This window comes from Neolamprologus multifasciatus, chromosome 7, assembly GCF_963576455.1.
Source record: "Neolamprologus multifasciatus chromosome 7, fNeoMul1.2, whole genome shotgun sequence".
NCBI classification, from domain to species: Eukaryota; Metazoa; Chordata; class Actinopteri; order Cichliformes; family Cichlidae; genus Neolamprologus; species Neolamprologus multifasciatus.
Window position 1 is genome coordinate 23,959,857 of NC_140445.1, and position 20,759 is coordinate 23,980,615.

At 39.5% G+C, this 20,759-nt stretch overlaps 2 protein-coding genes across 6 annotated transcripts in view; one reads left to right on the forward strand and one right to left on the reverse strand.

Moving 5' to 3' along the window:
* The window catches only part of unc5cb (unc-5 netrin receptor Cb), a 132,094-nt gene extending 127,394 nt beyond the window's left edge, over window positions 1-4,700 (forward strand). For all 4 annotated transcript variants that reach the window (XM_085168904.1, XM_085168908.1, XM_085168906.1 and 1 more), the window contains 2 exons: window positions 729-907; window positions 4,450-4,700. In XM_085168904.1, coding sequence (XP_085025030.1) covers window positions 729-907; window positions 4,450-4,609 — 339 coding nt within the window. In that variant the 3' untranslated portion in view covers window positions 4,610-4,700. The remainder of the gene's footprint in view (window positions 1-728; window positions 908-4,449) is intronic.
* A 124-nt stretch (window positions 4,701-4,824) lies between these two features.
* bmpr1bb (bone morphogenetic protein receptor, type IBb) overlaps window positions 4,825-20,759 on the reverse strand; it is a 64,397-nt gene continuing 48,462 nt past the window's right edge. For both annotated transcript variants that reach the window (XM_085168912.1, XM_085168913.1), the window contains 10 exons: window positions 15,259-15,418; window positions 14,323-14,425; window positions 13,983-14,085; window positions 12,636-12,726; window positions 12,411-12,555; window positions 11,919-12,111; window positions 9,177-9,474; window positions 8,895-9,070; window positions 8,676-8,806; window positions 4,825-7,678 (listed from right to left, as the gene is read on the reverse strand). In XM_085168912.1, the coding sequence (XP_085025038.1) occupies window positions 7,553-7,678; window positions 8,676-8,806; window positions 8,895-9,070; window positions 9,177-9,474; window positions 11,919-12,111; window positions 12,411-12,555; window positions 12,636-12,726; window positions 13,983-14,085; window positions 14,323-14,425; window positions 15,259-15,418 (1,526 nt within the window). In that variant the 3' untranslated portion in view covers window positions 4,825-7,552. The remainder of the gene's footprint in view (window positions 7,679-8,675; window positions 8,807-8,894; window positions 9,071-9,176; window positions 9,475-11,918; window positions 12,112-12,410; window positions 12,556-12,635; window positions 12,727-13,982; window positions 14,086-14,322; window positions 14,426-15,258; window positions 15,419-20,759) is intronic.

A 20,759-nucleotide genomic window follows, 5' to 3' on the forward strand; every position in this document is an offset into this window, starting at 1 on the left:
AAAGGTCTGTGCAACTTTTGTGCTCTGCTTTCACATGAATTTTGCATCCAGAGCTGTTTTGACTCTTCCCCTCCACCTCGCCCTCATTGTCCTTCCACCGAGCCAGACGCTCGGAATGAATTTAACCTCGTTTCCATTTCCTCTTCCCGCTTTTTGCAACGTTCACAAAAACTGGCAAGGTGTGAGACAGGGGACTTTCAACCATGCCGCCTACATAGAGTCTTGCTTATGACAAGAGAGGAGCACAGGAGGGTATAATAAGCCTGCCCCCCCCAGTCATGCTGCACTTGCTTTACAAAGGCCATCTGGCTAGGAGAATAGAGCTTGAGGGATGGAGGAGCACTCATGCTTTGTGCTCAGTAATGAGATAAATTACAGTACATACAGTGCAGAGCTGTGTTACTGCCTGGCCTTGGTTCATTTGTCTCTGGGTCTTGATCTGGTTTCTGTAGCCAGACATCCAGTGCTTAATCCTCCAGATGCAGTATATTTAAAAGAAAATCACTCAGCTTGCATCAGTAAATGGATGGCGATGCAACGAAGGGTTTTCAATTTTTTTTATGGCACCTGGAAAAAGAAATTTCCTGTGCTACAAATCCATTTGAACTACATTATGTTTCATTTTGCGAGGTGTTGAATTATGTCCAGGCAGTCTGCAAACTAGGGGGAAAAAAGCCACAGCTACAGTCTGTGTCTCTGCTTTAATCCCTCTCATTCTCTCTTTACAGGATTCCCAGAGTATTGACACATCCCTGCTGGATCCTGCCAGCAACATCACGACACTGGTAGGGCCAAATGCCTTTCGCATCCCTGTTTCTATCCGTCAGAAGCTGTGCGGCAGCCTGGACGCACCGCAGACCAGAGGCAATGACTGGAGGATGTTGGCCCACAAACTCAATCTTGACAGGTGGGTTGACAAACAATGTAAAGGGTGAAATGGTGACTTACATTCACAGTCACAGTCTGGCCACAGAAGCAGGCTTTACTTTAAAGTTAAATAGTTTAAACAAAACTATTTTTCTGTTAATATAGACGACTAAAATGAAATATATTAGAATTTGTTTTAAAAAAGTAATTATTCATTTATCCATCCAGCAGGCCAGCCATCCGTACATCTTATATATTACATATTATGTATTGAATCATAGCTAACGAGAGGAGATGACCCATAAGCCTTTTATATATTACATTATGCATTTGTTCATATTACTAGAGGTTGTTGTTTAGTCATACAGGTTTAATTACTGATCTGTGGTCTCACTTGGAAAACATTTAAGTGTCACTTTTCAGCCTGCAAGATTAACGTTTTGAACAGGCATAGTTTAGATTTATTAACCTAACTAAACAACCAGTGAACACATACATAATGAACAGAACATAAACCGCAGCTCCAGGTTTAAAGGGTTTTTTTTTCTCCCACTGGGACCCGGACTGTCCGCTGAAACACAAGTATTAGAAATATCAGATGCAACTTTAAAATAGCCACACTGATAATGTTCATTGATTGGTTTAAAAAACCAGTTATCAACATATTTATTTGTCATTTCACAGCATGGGCCTTTTGTCATGAAGGTTGTGTGTTTTCCTTGTGGCTGCATGGGTTAATTAATGATTCTACATTGTCCTTAGATGCATATGTGAGCATGAATCGTCTGAGTTGCTGTGTTAGTTGCTGTGATGGGACTGGCCAACTGTCTGCAGTGTACCGCACCCTCACCCAATGTGTCCTAGGATAGGGTCTAAGTGGCTCTAACACCTAAATAGCTTCTAAATACAGTGTAATTAACTGTCAATTTTCTGTTTATTCATAGTGGTTTTTATAGCGTGGTACCAGTAAAGAAAGAACGGCTGTTTTTTCATTAGAAGTAAACATTAAGAGTCCATGGGGACTCCAACTGTTGATAAGTTATCTATTTTTAATTTGATTGTGAGTGATCTGTGGGAATGTGACTCATTCTGATAAACATCAGAGCTGAGGAAAGATGAAAAAAACAATGGAGACAGAGTGACGTTCCTCTTTTTAAAACATCATCCCCGTGTCTTTGATAGTCTTCCATTTGTGATGGACGTACAGTGCGCACCCATTTTTAAGGTCCCAGCTCAGCAGGGCAGCCTTATCACAGACAGCAGCTGCAGATTGACGAGACCACTGGCAGACTTTGGCATGAAGGACAAAGGGTGAAGGCGAGAGACTCGAATGAATGAATGAAAAAAAAAAAAAGTAATACATATATATATATATATATATATATATATATATATATATACACACACACACACACGTGTGTGTATATTCGATATTGAACCGTTCGATACAGTGCTTTCGGTTCGGTACACATATGTATCGAACAATACAGCATTTTTAATTTATTTTATCAACTTTCCTTCTGACGGTGCTGTCTGTGTTGAGCGCTCATTGGATCTGCGCTCGACAGTGCAGCCTAGGCGGAGTAGTGCAGATTCACTGAGCGCAGGGCAAGCTAGCAAGACAGAAGTTAAGCTCTCCTTGCAACATGGCAAATTGGACCTCCCCCACCCTCATTCAGATCTGGCGTTTGGAACTATTTTGGTTTTCGTGTGACGTATGACCCTGTAGGTAAGCGCGTCATGGACTAAAGTAAAACAGTATGTTGGATGTGCCACGCAATGCTCAATTACATGGGTGGGAACTAGTGTGTTAGCGCAGTTAGCCCGTTAATGTGTTGGCCGTCCACCCCCATGTAAGGGGCAATCCACGGTAGCTCGTTAGCGGTTAACCTCATTTCAGATTTACGCTGACAGCACTAGTGGGAACACAACGAATATGACTGCACATTTATGCTGACATCATCCTAGTGCGGAGACAAGTGGAAGCAGACAAAAACAACAAGCACGCATGCTACAAACTTTACCCGAGTCATTTAGACAGCCTTTAGCACATGATTCTCCTTATGGGGACCTGATATGTTTAATATGCTGCTGAGAATATAGCCCAGAAGAAGCGTATAGTATAGCTTTTATTTTGGAAAGAGCCATTTCTCTGTAATAAACTCTCTTTTCCAAAGATGAGTGATTCCTCAATCAGATACAGGGCTCGCAAAATCGCTAGCCCGACGTCCCGGGGCTAGCGATTTTTCCAGTCGGGCTGCCCTGCCCTGCCTGTCGGCCTATCGTAGGAAGGAAAAATATATGTCAATGCTTTTGCATTCTTTCAGAAATGTAGCTGGGTAATTATGTCATTGGCATCGGTGAGCCACTGTCAATATGTGACATATTGAAATCGAGTTTGAATTTGTGCTTGTTTTTTGCTTTCACTTTGCAATCGTGTGAACTGTGTATAGAGAGCGACAGTACTGATTGGTGAGTGATGATAATTTGCGCACCAATTCCTCTGACATCATCTTATCGATCGTTAGCTTACTATGCAAACATGACAAGTGAAATCTCCCGCAGCAAGCTTAAACATGTGAGAGGTTAATCGCGCAGAGAATCGCTGAGCGTTATGTGAGTGTGCGTGTAAAAGCAGCAGGATATATATTTTCGTTCTGCTGAGCCAAATAAGACAGGTCAGCGTGAAGAAGTGACAGCCAAAGAAAAGCTTACCACAAAACGGAAAAGTTATGACAAATCAGACTATAAGGCAAAAAGAAAGTGCAGCTTTATGGTTTCATGGACAAAAGAATTTCTGTGGCTGCAATATGACGAGCTAAATAACCAGGGCTGCACATAAGTGGTCCGCAGGTGCGCATTCGCTGTCAAAATAAATGCGCACAAGATAAGAAGTTGCAACGCGTGTTTGCATACATAAGATTTTCTGGAGGAGGACAGACATTTGTTTAGAACTCTTAAAGATGTCGAAGAAGCTCCTTTAAGCAATTACTTTGGTGTTCCTCCACCTCCAAAGAAATGTCAGGAGGAGTCCGAACCACAAAAGAATGGTGCAGAATGTGCCGTGAAAATTTAATAAATGACAAATTAATAAAAAGGCATGAACATTTTTTTTGTATCAAAAAAATATCGAACCGTGACACCAAAGTATCGAACCGAACCGTGAATTTTGTGTATCGTTGCACCCCTAATATACACATATATATATATATATACACATATATACACATATATATATACACATATATACACATATATATATACACATATATAAACACATATATATATACACATATATAAACACATATATATATATATATATACACATATATACACATATATATATACACATATATAAACACATATATATATATATATATACACATATATACACATATATATATATACACATAGAAAGATAGATAGATAGAAAGTAAGAATTAAAGTATTTGACGATGAAAAGATTATTGCAGCACACCAGTGAGTTTTTTATTACTAATAAGCAAACTCATTCCTCTCTATTAACCATTTATCTGCTTTTCTAACCTACCTCTCTCTGGTTTCACATGATCACTCTTTTAGGTATCTTAACTACTTTGCCACCAAATCCAGCCCCACTGGAGTGATCCTGGACTTGTGGGAGGCCCAGCATTTTCCTGACGGCAACCTCAGTCGCCTTGCCCAAGTACTGGAGGAGATGGGACGCCATGACAGCCTTGTTCCTGCGGTGACTGAACACTGACATCTGCCTGCCAGGGACAAGTGACATTCCAGGGAGGAAGAAGACACAAAGTGAATATGAAAAGAGGGTGGACCCCCTCAAACACACCCCACACACACCCCAAAAAACAACAACAAAAAAAAGCAGGAAAAGTCATTCTCGATGACAAATGCACGCACACACACTCACAGAAGCTGCCTGTGTGTACACTCAAAGAAGTAAGGAGATAGTCACAGCCAGGTCTACCCTGCCATGACCCAGTTAAATATTGGCAACAAAGGTTGTGAAAACTTGGAGAGTAAACAAGAATCTCTGCCAGTCATTTTCAGGCTGTTTCTCTCCTCGTTCTTTCGCTCTCTCTCTCTCTCTCTCCCTCTCTTGTAAGAATGATTTGATATTTTTGGCTATGGTTTCCTTGGAAACATGTTTCCAGTTTATTCGGATGGACTGTGGAGATGTGGATGATGCCCTCACAACAGTGACACGCACTAAAGAGGTCAATGGATCAAAGGAGGAAGATCGGCGAAAGAACGTCTCATTCTCCAAAAATCAGTCTCCATGGCAACTCCATGGAAAAGTATGTGTTCTGTGACAACATAGTGTTTAATGATATGCCTATTTATACGTCTTTTTTGTATCTTATGCTGTCTGTCACTGAACCGTATTTCGTTTCTGCTTTCATTGCGTTTGACTGTATTACAGCACCACCTGGTGGACACCTGGCGCTGTAACTATTCTTTCTGTCGTCCACATTTATAACACAGAGGGAACTCAACGATCATAATCATTACACCGTTTTTTAAGTGTCGTTATAACTGCTATTAATACTTTTAGTCATGTTATGTATAATTATTGCTTTTCTATTATGGGTGATATTTTTGAGTTGCATTGGTGATTATTTTTCTTTTTCTTTTCTTTTGTTTTTAGCAGGATCATTTGGCTAACTACATATCTCTACATATCGTATAGCCTGTTAACAAAAGGATATGGGAAATTAGCCAGACTGAAAAAAAAGTGAGTGATGCAAATTTGTGTGACGTTCATGATGATGTCACGTTCACATAAGATACCAGGCAGAGCGAAGAGGGAGATGGTGCAGAAAGGGAAATCAAACCAGTATATTTTTGTAGGACCAGTCCAACTGAAAACAACTGCTTTTTACCAAATACCTGACATGTAAGGTTTAATACAGAGGGTGATCATCTAAATATTGTCTCAATCAACCGAAGTTCATGCGTACTTTTGGAGGATAAGAGATTTTAACTCAGACAACGATGTTTGTACATTCACTACAGAAGCCATCAATATCACGATGACACTGATTCTGTGCATAAAAATGATCTGTAAATGTGACATTCCTTTGATGGAGCAGCAGTTGCGCCCATACAAGTGTTCTTGGTTGGTTTTGTTTTTTTGAATGGCAGTTGTCCCAGTTTTCTTGAAGCCGTCTATGCAAACTTTGCATCCCTTTGAAACAATCTCTACATTCTCAGTGGGCTAGCCTTTGCATTCCCTAGTTGTTCTTCAGCTTCATGATTAATATTGTGTATAGTGAGAATGTAGCCTGTCTGTTTCTTGCACTCATGATGTTCCTCGCAACGGCTTGCATTTCATCTGTCAAGTTATTGTACAAACTGTAAGAAAGAATTTTTAAGACTAATAATAAATTATATTTATATGCAACATTGAAAATGGAGTGCGACCATTTGACTTGTGAGACTGTTTAAAAAGAAAAAAACCTTATGGGCTTTCAAGATATATTTTTCAAATATTTTTTTAATAGGGAATGTTCTGCAGATCCACTCATACACCATCATTACTTACATATGTACAGATTAAATAAGGCACGTGCTACAGTGGCAGAGTGGATGAGACATATATGTATAGACACTGATCAAAAATGCATTTTACCATCCAACAAGGCAATAATACATAGATTTCAGATCAGCTTCGTATGGATGAAAAAGAAACGTGACCAGAAAGATGAGACGATGCAGGATAGCAAAGCCCAGATCTAAAGAGAGGTTGTATGTGTATATACATACATACACACACAAATGTATAAATATATATATAAATACATACACAGGTTATAAAGAATCATCTGGTTTCAAAAGGCATCCTGTACATTTTAAACTAAAAGGCTAAATATGGACGGATGGTATATATCCATACGATAGTCAAACTATAAAAACAACCACGTGAACCTCACAAATTCTCTCTGTTGTCTCCGGCTGTTGAATTAAAGCACACTGAAATCAGAAATCAGATGATTCTTTTTTGATTCACCTTGAGTGTGTGTGTGTGTGTGTGTGTGTGTGTGTGTGTGTATGCATGTATATTTGTTTAATATATCTATATCTATATATATATATATCTATATCTATCTATTAATCATGTTTCTGTTTGTTCAGCAATAATAATAATAATGGTATGAATCCACATCTTCTACACTGAGATCAATGGATGACTATCATCGTCATAAGTCCACTGTGATATCACAGCATGCAGCGGCTGACTCAGAAAAAAACAAAACAGCAAAACACACACACACACAAAGCAGCTTTGACAGTACAAAAGACTGCCCGTAGAATACTGCTATATGGCTTTAGAGGAGCAGCGCAAGAGCATCCTCCAGATTTTAGTCCTGCAAGGCCCCCTGAACAGTCTGGAACCAGAAACCACTTAGCTTTCACAGAAAGCACAGTCTGAACACTGAGGGAGAGGCGCCTCAGACAATGGTAGAGCAGATGTCCCCTGATATAATAAATTTTTTGGTATATATCATTATTCTGGCCCTACGGTGACCATTATCTCTATCACTCATCCTCCCTGTCAGTTATATTTGTTCTATTATTCACAGTCTCTCTTTTTTTCTTCCCTTTCTTCTGGCCAGCTTGAGTGGCCTGTGCCAGTGGTAATGATGAAACTCTGGGAGATGATATCTTTTCTGTGGACTCTCTGTCACAGTTTGATATCTTGGGACTCTAACATCTTCGCAAGAGTCTTCTTCACCCTTAGGGCTGTGAGACGACAAGTTGGATTGTGAGCCCAGCACTCCGACATGAGTTTCCCCATCTGTCGTAGACACTAAAGACACACACGACCATATGCATAAGAATACAAGTACATTTTAGGCAAATGGTTTAATCCATGATTACTAATTATTTATGGGCATGCAAAAATATGTTTAGCAAAAATGTACCTTACATCCACCAAGACCTACAAAGTCAACCTATAACGTTGTGTTTATGTGCAAAGTGCAGGCTTTTATTATTTGCCAAGCTGAAACCCATTTTAATATACTTGATATCATTTTGAGTATAATTATTATTTTTATTTATGTGGATATAATAAATGGGTAGCATTTAATAATAAATATCAATTAGAAAAAGCGGTTATAATCAATAACTGTAATCCACATAACACAGTAATAATAAAAAAATGTGATATTAAGAAACCCCATATATCATTCCCTGTATGCTCACTCTATATGCTGTAGAAATAACATAGTTTAAAAAGGCCAATGTAGAATCACTTCAAAGGTGAAATATGAAATGCTATTTTAAATCCTTATACAAAGCTTTCTATATTTTGATAATACACACCACACTTCATCATAGTTTCTAAGTTATAAGGCTTTTTCTCAATTTCCGACCAATAAATCATAAACTTGACCTTGAATGACCTTTGTAGATGATCTACACTGCTACAAAGTTTCATCAGAATCCATTCAAGACATTTCGAGTCATCATGTTTACAGACAGGAAGAATGATACGCATGCAAGCACTACTACAAACATAACCTCCTTGGCAGAGGAAATAATTTTACTGATAAAGTTTTACAGGTAAACTGTAAACTAAAGAATACTCTGGAAAAGTGTATGATTAACAGCTGTTGTGCTAATAACAGCTGTTTCAATGCATCATTTCTCTCATACTATGAGGCAGAAATCTCCACTTAGAATGCAGATTAATGCATATTTACATGGATTTATTTTAATGTAAGTAACCATGTTGATGTAATGACGTTCACACATAAACACCATTAAGTTTAAGTTTTAAAAATGGATAAAGATAAGAGTACCTCATCACTGCTCCATCGATTAGCAAATGAAGGTCTTTGTTTTTTTATGCAAACCACTTCTCTCATGTCCTCATATGAAGGATCGGAGGGGACGAGGTCATAATAAGGAAGCTGATGTTCCTCCACAATACCTGGAATTATAATGAAAGAAAATGTCCATTAATTATCATTAATAAAATATTAAGACACTTCAAGTCAAAATAAACACATCTTCCTCACCTCCAGAGATGCATCGTCGGGCCATCTCCCAGATAATAAGGCCAAAACTATACATGTCAGCTGTTATAAAAGACTGGAAGTGGCTCCTGTTGAGGGTCTCATCCAGTACTTCAGGTGGCATGTAGCGCTTTGTTCCAACGCGTAGGTTAGGAGGGATGTCTACTTCATTGGTGTCACTGAGACAGGGAGGGAAAAAAGGAATGAGCCAAAGAATTTTTAGCATCGTCCAGTATTCCCCTTAATTAAAATAAACGCTCAAAAGACTCAAAATGTCTTGTGTACCTATTAAACTTGACAGCCAGACCGAGGTCTGCAATACAGCAGGATCCATTCTTTTTAACCAAGATGTTTTTGCTCTTCAGGTCTCTGTGTGCAATAGCTGGTTTGCCCTGTGTGCCGTAGATCTCAGTGTGGAGATGACAAAGGCCTGATATGGAGGAATACGCCAGCTTCAGAAGAGCCTTGACGTCTAAGGTGTTGGACTTGAGGTAGTCGTATAAAGAGCCATTCTCGTGGTAGTCTGTAATTAAGTACAGCTGAGTCCACGAGCCGGTTCCTTTGATGTCGGCTGCAATGAATCCTGGGGATTAGATAGCTGGTGTGAGGGGATTAAAATATACACACAGAAATCAATGCGCATGGTTTCATTCACTTTTGGGGACATTTCACCAACTTCTGCTCAGTCACTGAACATCCATTTGTGTGTGTAACTTCTAAAACTTAGAATCAAACATAGTGCATGTTTAATATCATGCCAGACGATGTGGAGGTGGAAGTAGAAACCATGCACTGTATTTTTTCTTTCTAATACTCATTTTCCATTTGTTAGTCAGCTATTACCTCTGCTTTTGATATGCAAAACCCAGTGTATCGCTATATCTCCCTGGAGACATGTTAAAAAAATGTGTATCTTTACAGATATTTCATATTTTTTTTGTCTTTGTCTATGACAGCTTGCTGTTCAGACTTTAATTGCTACACTTGTTAACAATGAGTTCTGAGCAAACCCAACACTCCTTTCCTCTAAATCTAGAGATTTCAAAGTCTGACCCGCATGAGTGTGGAAGCAGAACAAAATGAGACCTCTTTAGTTTTAAATCTAAATTGTCTTAACATTAACATAGAAATCAAATGTTAATAGACCTGAAAAACCTATAAAACCTACATAAATATAAATATAGCCCTTTGAGCAGATGCATAAATACTAAATGTGCAACCGTCAATCATTCACGGGCTTTTGACATTGGCACTCAGTTATCAAAACTTCCAGAGCCCTCTGAAACTCCAGAAATTAGTCGTTAACCCCAGAGGCTAAGTCAGCAGTCCAGTCAATGAGTTCCCAGAAGAGCCTAAACTAGGGGTGTCAAACGTAAGGCCTGGGGGCCAGAATTGGCTTGCGACACTCCAATCCAGCCCTCTAGATTGGAATGACAGCATAAATTTTGGACTTTTACCTGAATTTTCAAAGGTTTTACAGCTTTTCCTTCTGATAAAGTCCTCCCCCGTAGCTATTCATACCATACCAAAGTAATGAAGTAATAAAAAGCAAATAAATACCAGAAGAGATCATATTTTATCACTCACTACTGCAGAAATTTCTGTTTTTTTAACAATAGATCCACATAAAAAAAAAGAAAGAAAAGAAAATATGATTATACAATAACTATTAAAGTAATTTTACACATTTGCCAGAGAGTCATGCTAACAGATTCCTTTCATTCATTACAGCAGCATTCCTCTAACATGTGAAAAAACTGTGGAGATTGTACTTTTTTTTCTTATATTACTATATTATTCGTTGACATGATCTTCAACAGTATAGGTCCTTACTAGACCAAGAGATACGTATTTAAGACTGATGATAAAAATGGTATGGAGATTCAGACTGACGTAGATGCTTTGTTGGAGCGCCAAAGACGGGACAACAACTTGTCTGTTCCTAAAATGCCCTCCATTAACCTAAAGGTTGATCCTGAAATTGCTGCCATGAGGCCTCTAAATCAGATGGCGTGGATGATGACAGCAGCTACAGCAGCTTCATCTCCTATGTAGAAATCTACAACTACAACATCTACGATCTCCTGGAGGAAAGATGCAATCAAGCCCACATCATGTATGTGGCTGGTTGTCTGGAGGTGGAAGTCAAATCCGCAGAGGAGGCTTTTCAAGTGTTCTGGAGAGGTCAAAAAAAGAGGAAGGTTGCAAACACTTGGCTGAACAGAAAGCCCAATCGCTCCCACAGTGTGTTCATTATTAAACTGGCTCAGGCCCCTCTTGATGCAAAAGGCAAGAATGTTCTCCAGGATAAGAACCAGATAAGTGTCAGGCAGCTGTGCCTGGTGGACTTGGCATGAAGTGAGCGACCTGGCAGGACAGGGGCAGAAGGCACTAGTATACCTGAAGCAGGTAATATAAATTAGTCTTTGCTGAATCTGAGGACATGCATCAAGATACTTTGAGAAAAACAAATGTGTGGCACAAACAAGATATCAAAACTCCAAAATAACCCACCAGAAAAACGACTTTGATAGCGATGGAAATGTTAGAATGGTTGTCTGTGGAAGTCACGTGGTACGCCCGCCCAAGATGGCAACAGATGGGGGTGCCGGGGCTCCATGGGACACCAACTTGGAATGGGAAATTATTTTTGGAACTGTCGATCCTTTTATGCATTTGCATAAAATTGCGTATCAAACTTGGACTTTAGATTTCCTTTTGGTATTAGTTATTTTATGGCCTTATTCCTGTATTCATGGATGTACCATTTGAAAGTTCACCTTTTTCTTCTTAAATAAACTTTCATACATTTAATACAGCAGTTGACTGTTCTCTCTTGGATTTTTTGTCTTTACCATTATATTTGCAACATTAACACATTCCGTAGAGTAACTACTTTCCTGACCTAAACTGACCTGTGAGAAGAAAAAACAAACAAACCTTAATTGTGCTGAATGCAACCGCTGCTCACTGTTAACTAAGTGCATTCATTCTTTTACACTCACTTCGCAGTTTTCAGGACCTTACCCAGTATGTTGTCATGTCTCATCAGGAAGGTCTGATAGATTTCAGTCTCTCTGAACCAGCTTTCTTCCTCAGTGGTGAAGAAGACTTTGACAGCCACTCTCTCTCCTCTCCACTTGCCCATCCAGACTTCTCCATATCGTCCTTTTCCAATCTGCTTAACCATCTGAATCTGCTTGGCGATGGTGCGCTGCACCTGGAAACAAATTATTGAAACAACAAAACAAAATAAATTCCATTTTTACAAAGACAAGTCTCTTTAAAATCCCTTTTTTTCATTCTAAATATAGAAAAACTTCCTTCTGAGCATCTTGCTCTGTTTAAGTTTTATACGAGTGAACAGGTTGATGTAATTCAGAAATTTTACTGCACTAAAAATCATTGTGTGACATTTTCTTCTGCATATATTTACAAACAATGGAGTGACACAGTGATTATTTTATCACAGTTAATCTCAGCTTGAGGTGAAGCAGAGGTGTAGAGAGTTTTGCTTACCAGTAGAGGGAGTCCTGACCCAGAGCCAGACCCAATGCTACGGGAATGCTCTATCAAGTCCTTCAGAGATTCCCCAGGAGGAATGTAGGTCTCATCCTGCTCCAGATCAATACTGTAGCGTGGCCGTGACTCCTGCCGTTTATATCTGCCGCAGAAAGTTTGCTGAGTGAACATCCAGAGGTGTGAAAGTGTTTAAATTCTGTGTGTATGAGACGACCTTCTTACCTTAGGTAACAAAATACGAGGATGATGCCAAGGATGATGCTGCAAACTGTGACTGAAATTAAGAGAGCCATGTACTGGATACTGTGGTAATCTAAAAATGTAATGATGAGAAGATGTAAATTAGAGTTTTTAATTTTTTTTAATTTAGCGATTTTGAAACAACAAAAAAAATAAAATCCTGGTCTGGTCAAGATGGAAAGTCAACAAAACAACTACTGATGAATGGTGGTGACAGTCAGTTGTTCATGGGTGTCATTCCAAATATCTCTCATTGGCAGGGACAAGTTTTCCCCCTACCATCTCTCTATTTCTTCCCTGCACCCCCTTTTCTGACTGCCTTATCGATCACATCCCGCTCCCAAATCTCACATATCAGATGTCACACGGACATCTACAGAAACCCCAGAGGTCTGAAGCAGCTCTGGGGCTCTAGACTTTCTGCACTGGTCCTGTCAATCAGAAGCACAGAAACACGAATGCCTGAACAGTGATACTTAATGGTGGGGAAGAAAATAACACACACAAACACAATAAGAATTAATGGATAAAGAACTTCTTATAAGGTCACTGCATATTAACTGATGACAAGTAATGTTTCAAATAAACCTACATTTAAAGGAAAACATAATGCATAGAATAAATTACTACCATAACTGTCCATTGTTACTGTTTAAAAACTGACTTCATCCTCAGACGTGAGAGCAGCGCTTGCTGTTTTCTTGTGCTAATCTTTCACTTGGTGATAAAGCCGCGTTTGCAACTTTTTTAAACACTTCTTTCTGGCCCATTGAGATTTTGTTCTATCCTATCCTCAGATCATAGTAAGAACTGTTCCTTGTTATTAAAACTGATAAGAATGAACCTCAAACTACGAAAAAAGAGTCAAATAACAAAACAGCAGAGGTAGCTTGAATGTATAAAAAATACACATAGGTTAGTGTATGTGACAGAGGGAGAGAGAAGGTGTGTGTATGTGTGTGTTAGTTAGTGGGTTGTGGCATGACAGATGGACAGATATCTCACATCCGCCTTGAGGCAAGAAACTCAAGCAGGCCCTGGGGAGAGGCTGTCCTTTTCATTAGAGGGTGAGAGAACAAGCCAAATCTGCAGGCTCCGTTTCATCTCTCTCTCCTTCTCTCTCTCTGTCTCTCTGCATGTGCCACTTCACTCCAGCACCACACTGTGGTTTGTAACAGCTTAAACTGTCACTACCCATCACCAACCCAGCGTGGCCTAAAAGAGCCAGTTTTGAAAGCCACTCACACTTTAAAGAGGGGCAGGATTTCATTATGTGGGGAAAAAATGTGTGAAAGAGTGGATGTGTGTGTGTGTGTGTGTTTGTCTTACTTGATGTCATCAGTGGAGGAAGGGTGGGACGCAAGTCTCTGTTGCAGAAGTCTTGATCCGTGCAACACTCGAGAGCTCTCCTTGAACGTGCGTTCCACGTGTCCTTTCATGTACACAAACAAAATGTCAGAACTGTGCATGTCTATGTAACACTAATGAGAGGAATCTAGTTAGCATTTTGTAATATAACAAAAGCTCTTCTACTGTGTATAAAGTAAACACAATGGACTCGACAATTCTTATTTAAATGGGTCTCATCAACAGTAAGTCAAGTAAAGCTTATAAAGGTTTAAAAAGATTTCACGGGTGACACACGCACATTCACATGCAGCAGACTTACTCTGCATTGAAACTCAGAGCCAGCCAGTCCCAGGCAACCTGCAGTGAGTACAGCAATCCCCCCCTCCTCCTCCTCCACCATAGTGAAGCAGTAACCATCAGTCCTACAAAGAATATGCACACAATTTCACCATTACAGAAATCCAAATAAATATTTAGATTTGAAGATCATTTTTATTGACTGTCAGCATGTTAGTCGCGTGTCTAATCTAGTGGCATGAGTAATTGTGACAATACCAGGAATACACTAGCACATTTATGAATGTTTTGAATGTGAAAGAGCCCTGACTTCAGTTCAGGAGATGAGGCTTGAGGTGAGGACGATGAGGATGAAATGGAAATGAGGAAGTACAGAGAGCGGTGGTGATTGTGGCCGCTGTATTCATGGCAGGGCAACATGGTGGCTTCCACAAATTAACGCCTATATATTTTCAATGGATTCATTCTAAGCTTACGAGAATCCATCAATTTGTAGGAATATGTAATTACACACTAAATTATGTATATTTATGAGTACATTTTTACCTTTAAATATAGTCAGAAAATTGAAATGAACTAATAATGACACAAAACAAATAGATAGCAAAGATGACAAATAGTACATTCATATCCTTATATTTTAAATAACTGCATCTAAGCACATATAGACCTTGTACCACTAAGTATTAAAATGTAATCTCTGAAACACAAAGAAACAAACAACTGAAATGGATAATGAGAGTAGAAATAAGCTGTGCCTCACGAAGCTTCAGGGGTTTCAGAAGAATGGAGCTGAATTAAAACATTTGTGTGCTTCTGATCTAATCACGCAATTATGAGTCTTTTTTAATTACACCGGGTAAATGTTTGCGTTGTCTTTTAATGGGCTTAATACAGTGTTTTTTAATAGTTTGTATGTGTCTGTTTTGTGAGCGTGCAAGTGTGTAGTCCAGCATACATGCAAGTGTTGTTGACCGAGTCTTCAGGACAGTGATGGTAGCAGTGGCACCAAAGCATGTTCTGAGCTAAAACTGTGGCTGCGCTGCTGCTCTCCTCCACCCTTCGATCCGATGCCCCCTTCCCCCCGTTCTTCAGGAGCATGGTGTCCAACATATTAGCTGTACAGTGAAGACACAGGAGACAGAGAACTTTAGTACACTGATCAGTGATTCACTGGAAAAATCACTGGAAAATCAGTGATTTGATCAATAATAATAACACATCCCCTTTTTCAAAACCTGTCAGGTGTCTTCCTAGCTTAGCATTGTTTGGAGTTTAACAGTGTGCTGCTGAAAGAAACCCTGCTGTTCTGAATTTAACTCCAAGTGGTCAGAGTTTAGCAGAGATGATAAAGGAGCTGATCAAGGAAACAAGTGAAAACATAATATGAAGTATGTGTATCTATTGCATCTCCCACCTCACTGATCAATGGACCGATTTGCAAACTTCATAAACTCATATTCACAGTAGAACACATAACATAGATAACATATCAAGTGTTTAAACAGAGGCATTTTAGTATTTCATGAAAAATATTAGCTCTATTTTAAATTGTTGGCAGCAACGGGCCTCAAAAAAGTTGGGATAGGGGAGGAAAAGACTGAAAAAAGGAAGCGGTACTATAAAGAAACAGCTGGGGAAGAGTTTTTAGAAACAAAGGGGAGAGGTTTAGCAACCTGCAAACAAACTGTGTCTATAAATTGCAGAATAATTTAGGAATAATGTTCTGTAATCAAAGGAGCTTGCAAAGAAAAGCGTCTGGACTTCTTTAAAGAAGTCCAGACGCTTTTCTTTGCAAGCTCCTTTGACTACGATGACCTGGATGACTGAGAACCTTCACAGACAATGTTCTGTAATGCAAAATTGTTTAATTGACTTTGAATATATCATCATCTACAGTACATAATAGCATCAAAATTTCAAAGAATCTGAAAAAAGCTCTGTGTGCAAGGGACAAAGCTGAAAATCAGTATTTTTAGCTTTGTCAGAAAATCAGTATTCGATGTTCCTCTCATCCTCACTGAACTCAAAACAAGCATGACTCTGTCATGGACATCAGAAACACCAGAACCAGACCAGAAATCTTTGTCTGTGAACACAGTTCAGCTTGCCAGCCACAAATGCAGGTTAAATCTTTACCATGCTAAGAAGCAGCCACAAATGAGCAAGATCCAGAAAGGCTGCTGTCCTCTCTGGTCTGAAACTGGAAAACTATTCTGTGGTCCGACAAATCAAAATTTGAAATCCTTTTTTGGAAAACATGGATGCCATTGCCCTTGTGGATTAAAGAAGAGAGGGACCATCCAGCTTGTTATCAGCGCTCCTTTCAAAGTCTTGCACCTCTGATTGGTTCCGGCACATCTGGAAAGGTACCTTGAATGCTAAAAGGTATATACAGTTTTTAGAGGAACATATATTCTTCTATCTAGATTACATCTTTGCAGGGAAGGACTTCCATATCCTTAACTGCCCTGCCTGTAATCCGGACCTTTCACCAACTAAAACCATTTGGAGTACCATGAAACAAAAAATATGACAAAGAACAGCCAGGACTGTTGAGAAGCTAGAATCCTATATCAGACCAGAGTGAGACAACATTCCTCAGTCCAGCAGCCTGCCTCCCACAGACTGTTGTTAAAAGAAAAGGGAATCTACACAGTGGCAAACACGGCCCCACCTTTTATGAGATGTGTTGCATGACCTGATATTCTTCTGGAAATGGTACATTTTCTCAGTTTAAACATTTGATAGGTTCTGATTGTTTAAGGCCTTTTTATGTGAGGTTTGGGTGGATGGATGGATTGCCCTGACCTGACTGTGTGCTAAACAAAAGGAAATTAGTTATTTAATTGTTTAGACTGTGAATAATGCCAGATATATGACCTGTAATCGTACATTGTCAAATACATACACATGTATAACAAATATTTGGGCTAAAAAATAATGCAAGCTGAAATCTCCAAAAGAAGTATAATTATTTAAACCAGTATGACACACTATAATAACCCTGCTCATTGGTATAGAAACATTTTTCAATTGAAAATAACTGTGCAGCTTATGTGCTTATTTTTTCACTCTCACTGTAAAGTAGCTGAAGCTGCATAAAATCTTTCAGTGCAAAATCAAATCAGTCATGACAGCAGATAATCCCCAAAGACCACTGTGGTCAAAGAGCGGAACAGCATTGTGCCACACTAGATGGATGTCTTTCTCTTGCTCTCTGTCCGATTCTCACTTTTCCTTTTTCCTTCACATTATTTTCCTTGTATGTATGTGTGTGTGTGTGTGTATATATATATTTAAAAAATTAACCTGTTTAACAGATTATACACAGCGAAGCCAAAGTCAAGGCTTTCAAGACATCAAGAATGCCCATTTCCATGTTAGCGCTCAGTGTCAGTCAAATCCAAGAAAAGTTTCCTCCTGATAGATGCAACAAGATCTAAAGGGCAGAAACAGCCAGAAAACCAACCAGGCATTAAAAGGGAGACATGATTAATCCTCCAGAGGAGTATGTGATGAAAAGGCTAAATCAGACTGCAATACCAAATACAGTGACTATTCTTTAAGTGGGACTCTGTGTCCTTTCACTCTGTGTTGCTGTTTCTGTCAGAGGGGAAGTTTGTGGAGGTGTTCAGATCCTCCCTCACAGTGGCCTTGGTCTCTCTATCACATCTGTTTTGCAAATATTCAAAACAAGGACACAAGAATGGAATGTTTCACGAGTCTGTGAGGAACTTTCTGTCTTGAAGAGCTCTGATTCACTTCATCTTTTGCTAAACAAGGTGCACGTTGTGCCATAACAGCACTTAACTGCAATGACATAAACACAAAAATGATTATGCATTACGTAGAGCAGCACATGGATTACACATTTTCTAAACAGTTCATTTGGCTAAACAGATTAGTCTCAAACAATTTGTACTTATAAATAAACTTGCTTGATTACACATACTGTTTGACATGAAGGCAATAAGTTTTAAAGTTTGCTGTACAAAGTATGCAGATTCTATCATATCCGCCAGTTCATTGACTGGTGGACCAATATATAATTCCAATTAAGCAAATGTTGGGAGGCTGTGTAAATTTTTAAACAACAGAACATGATCTGCAAGCTCTATAAACTCACATTTTATTTACAGTAGAACACAGAAAATGTATCAAGTGTTTAAACTGAGACATTGTGGCATCTCATTAAAAATATAGTTATGTTGCTGCCATCAATTTGAAATTGAGGATATAGATAAGGCCGAAAATCACTATTGGATGGGCCCTCAACCTCACTACAATACAAACTGTCTGTTATGGAAGTCATAATGAAGGTATTTATCCAACAAGTTTTAAAGCCTGCTGTACATAGTATATGAGTAATTTTACTGCAGAGTCACTGATGTTCAACATATGACTAAAAAACCTCAATGATGGGAAGAAAAAAATCAAAGAGAAACTACCTCTCTTAAATTAAAGATAAGAAAATAACCAAGATGTGACATTTTCTTCACATTGACTCTCACATAATGTGTCAAATGCATTCTCCCAATTAGGCGGTCTAGCTGCAGAATGTCTCATCCCTCTCTCTCTTACATCTCACTGCCAATACCACCTTTCATCATTTCCTGCTGTTTCCAGCCTTTCAACATCCCAACTTCCATCTGCAGACCCTGGAGGTTTATTTATTTACCCATTATCGCCTCATTATTTGTATTTGCAGGAGAGTGGCATCAAATTCTACTAATATTCTGTGTCCTATGGTAAATGGTAAATGGCCTGTATTTGTATAGCGCTTTTACTAGTCCCGCCTAGGGACCCCAAAGCGCTTTTACACATCCAGTCATCCACCCATTCACTCTCACATTACACACTGGTGGAGGCAAGCTACAGTTGTAGCCACAGCTGCCCTGGGGCAGACTGACAGAAGCGAGGCTGCCATATCGCGCCATCGGCCCTTCTGGCCAACACCAGTAGGCGGTAGGTGAAGTGTCTTGCCCAAGGACACAACGACCGAGACTGTCCGAGCCGGGGCTCGAACCGGCAACCTTCCGATTACAAGGCGAACTCCCAATTCTTGAGCCACGATCGTCCTATAACTTAATGTGTCTGGAAATCACATTAAGTTTGACTCATTAAGCTACTAAAAACACCTCACCAGTGCACTGTCACCCATGTATGCACATATATATACTGCCCACCTTTCATTTCGTTTCGTCCTTATATTTACTCTCGTCTTGGAGATGCATAAGCTTACATGGACCCTCACACAAACTTGCATTGTCAGCGACGTAGCATGCTGAAGGTCACCCAGAAACCTGATCTGCATCCCTCACACATTCCACAGGCAGCTCCTCTGTCTCTGACACAATATTACACACACACACACACCCTCTGAGCAAGCGAAGTGTAATTATGGTGAATTACTCCAGCTGGAGAACCTTCAGTCACAGCTCATCACCATCGGTGGCACTGTACATGCGAGTGCTTCCACACTGGATTGAACTTTTCCAAACATGTCTGCATTATTGACGGTAGTTTATCTGCCACCTTTATGACCATGTTTCTCATTTCTGTTCATTTCTGAAGTCTGTGACTGAGCAATATTGGCCTTGTTTGTGACACAACATCCTTCCTTTTTTTATAGTGCTAAGCGAAGCATGACTATGACCTCTGTAACAATCTTATAATGGCAGCAATAACAAATGGGAGCCGTCATGGAAGAATCATGGAAATTCCCACGTGATAACATGTTCTGTTTGTTAGGATTTTTGGGTGTGTTTTTTTTAAACATTTTTTAAGACATGCATTTTTTTAAATTAACTTTATTATTTTTGCCAGTTCTAATGGAAGACGTGCTTCCATTTTTCCTTATTCTAACCAAATGTTCGACTTTTACTGATTGTTTTAAGTTGAGTCAGTTTGAGGTGCTACATTGTTGTTTCATTGAACTTTTTTTACTTTCCTTTTTCTTTTTTTACAAATAAAAGTTTTTAATAAAAACAGTAACAAAAATGGGATGTGTTGCAGTTTGCATGCCTTGAAAAATAAGCACTCCAATTAACAGAGCTGTATAACAGGAGCAGACTTCACAGACTAGACAACAGGCATTTAATCTGTGAGCTGTGACCACTGCACAGACTGTTAACTGTTCGTCATGGGTGCAGAGGAGGATAAGTTACTCCAGGTGGCCATGATAAATCACCTTCTCAAAAAGAGGCATCTTCCCCCTTGTCTGCCGGGTGCACTCTGACCCTGAGGGGGTCATAACCAACCTGCAAAGGGCCCATACATCCTCCTCCACCCTGCCACTGCACTCTCATTCCTCTTAACCCCCTACAGGCTTCAAAGGCCTGTGCCACATGAGACACTCACACATGTGCGCATATTGTACACGCACACACAAGAAAGTGTCCGAGGAGCACATTCCACACTCTTCGCTTCTTCTTCTCTGCTGCTGCTACACCCACA